Genomic DNA, 1,820 nt, shown 5'->3' on the forward strand with positions numbered 1-1,820 from the left:
CTGTTGCACCCCCAGCACAGGGACCAGCACGCACCACAGCCATCCCCAAATATAGGTCCCAGCGCAGAGCTCTGCTCCCGGCTACTCACCGACCCCGAAACAGTGAGGTGCATGACAACAACAGCTGTGATCTCCCACCAGCACCGGTGCTCACAGCCGTGGAAGAAGAGGATCCCCCAGAAGGTGTGAAGGAAAATCAGCACCATGGTCATAAAAGCTGCAGGAAGCAGCAGAGGAGTATCACCAGGGAGCCACCTGCCCTGGCCCAGCCCATAGGCTCATGGAGGGATGGAGAGGAGCTGGGGAAGGGGAGTAGAGGCACTACTGGGTCAGACTGGGAAGCGCTGGGAGGGATGGGGGAGAGGAGCAGGGAGGGTCACGGGACAGAGAGAAGGGTTTGGCACAGAGAGATGTGACGGGGACCACAAAGGGCTCAGATAGGTATGGGGAGTAGCAGTAGGATGCAACATGGAGAGGAGAACACAAGGAGGCTGACCCCCAGCCCCCAGGTCTGCCACCTCTGGTGGGGCAGAGATGTGGGCAAAGGGTGCCAGTCACTCACCTGAGGTCAGGAAGTAGAGCTGTGAGTCTCCGTGGATGCCCACAGTGCCGGGCCCTAACGCATCTGCCAGAAGATTGATCATGGAGAAGGCGCCACTCATGAGCCCGAAGCCCACGACAGCCACTGCTGGGACAGGGATGCCATCAAGCCCTGAGCCACCCAGGGCCAACCACGGCACCTCCCAGCCCCTCAGGGGACCCAGCCAGCTTCAAGGTGAGAAACCTCCCTTTCCCCCCAGCATCATGCCCAGCCCTACCTGGCTGCTCTGCACAGCACTCACCGTATGCCATTTGCTGGATGGAAATGGGGGAGCAGCCATCCTCACTGAGGGCCACCAGCCCCTCGATGGCCTTCCTGCAGAGGGGAGAGCACGTTGGAGGCTGGCACAGCCTGGCCACCTCTCGGGGCATGGTGCAGCACCAGGACAGAGTAGGTGGGAGCCAGGGTCTTGCTCTGCACCATCCTACCATCCTGGTAACCTCCCCATCACTGAACCGCAACACCTGCTGTGGAAAGCATCTGCGGGACCACCCTGAATCACCGGACAAACCACACATGTGAAAAACACATGAAACCACATAGAAAGACTTCCACAGAGGGATGCAAGTGTAAGCCAGCCCTGCAGAGCAGGGGTAGGGCAAGTGGGATGATGGGTGCAAAGCAAGCAGCACCCCTGCACAGAAAACAGCCCTAGTACCGGCATGGGAGGCACATGCCAGGAGGGTGTACCTGATCTTGGCAGTTATACTCTTAGAAGATGTTGGGGAAAAAAATGGAGAGGGTGCAGGGAAGAGCTCAAAGAGCTAGAAAACTTCTTTGGGGGGAGAAACTGAGAGAGCTGGGCTTCATAAGTTTTATTAGATAGAGGTGTGACAGGTGAGGAGGATGCCAGACAGCTCTGCAGCCCCGGAAGGACAGCAGCATTTGCAGCCAGAGATCTGCAGGGCAATGAAACCAGTGGTTTGTGTTAGAGGCCGCTCTGCGGAGCTCTGCTGCCCTCTCCCTGCCCACCTCTGGCAGCACCCTGCCCCAGGGAGCAGTGCAAGACTGCGTACCTGCCCCCTTGCACCACACCAGCACCCAGCCAGCTGGGCTGGGACTGCTGGGGGATCAATGAGGGATGCCGACTCCAGCATTGCCTCCCCTTGTCTGCCTGCCCAGCCCAGCGCAACGTCTGTCTGTCCATCCAAAAGCAGTACAGGGTGCAGCATGTACTCACCCAGCAGGCAGCACAAGCCCCGCACTCTCGGCCAGCGCT

At 59.3% G+C, this 1,820-nt stretch overlaps 1 protein-coding gene across 1 annotated transcript in view; it reads right to left on the reverse strand.

Moving 5' to 3' along the window:
- Nucleotides 1-89: 89 nt before the first annotated feature.
- The window catches only part of LOC104284775 (gamma-secretase subunit Aph-1b-like), a gene marked incomplete at both ends in the record, with an annotated part of 7,838 nt that continues 6,107 nt past the window's right edge, over nucleotides 90-1,820 (reverse strand). The window contains 3 exons of the mRNA XM_009883144.1: nucleotides 90-217; nucleotides 563-685; nucleotides 843-916. Of these exons, the coding sequence (XP_009881446.1) occupies nucleotides 90-217; nucleotides 563-685; nucleotides 843-916 (325 nt within the window). The remainder of the gene's footprint in view (nucleotides 218-562; nucleotides 686-842; nucleotides 917-1,820) is intronic.

The sequence above is a fragment of the Charadrius vociferus genome, unplaced genomic scaffold (genome assembly GCF_000708025.1).
Source record: "Charadrius vociferus isolate BGI_N301 unplaced genomic scaffold, ASM70802v2 scaffold3354, whole genome shotgun sequence".
Classification (NCBI taxonomy): Eukaryota; Metazoa; Chordata; class Aves; order Charadriiformes; family Charadriidae; genus Charadrius; species Charadrius vociferus.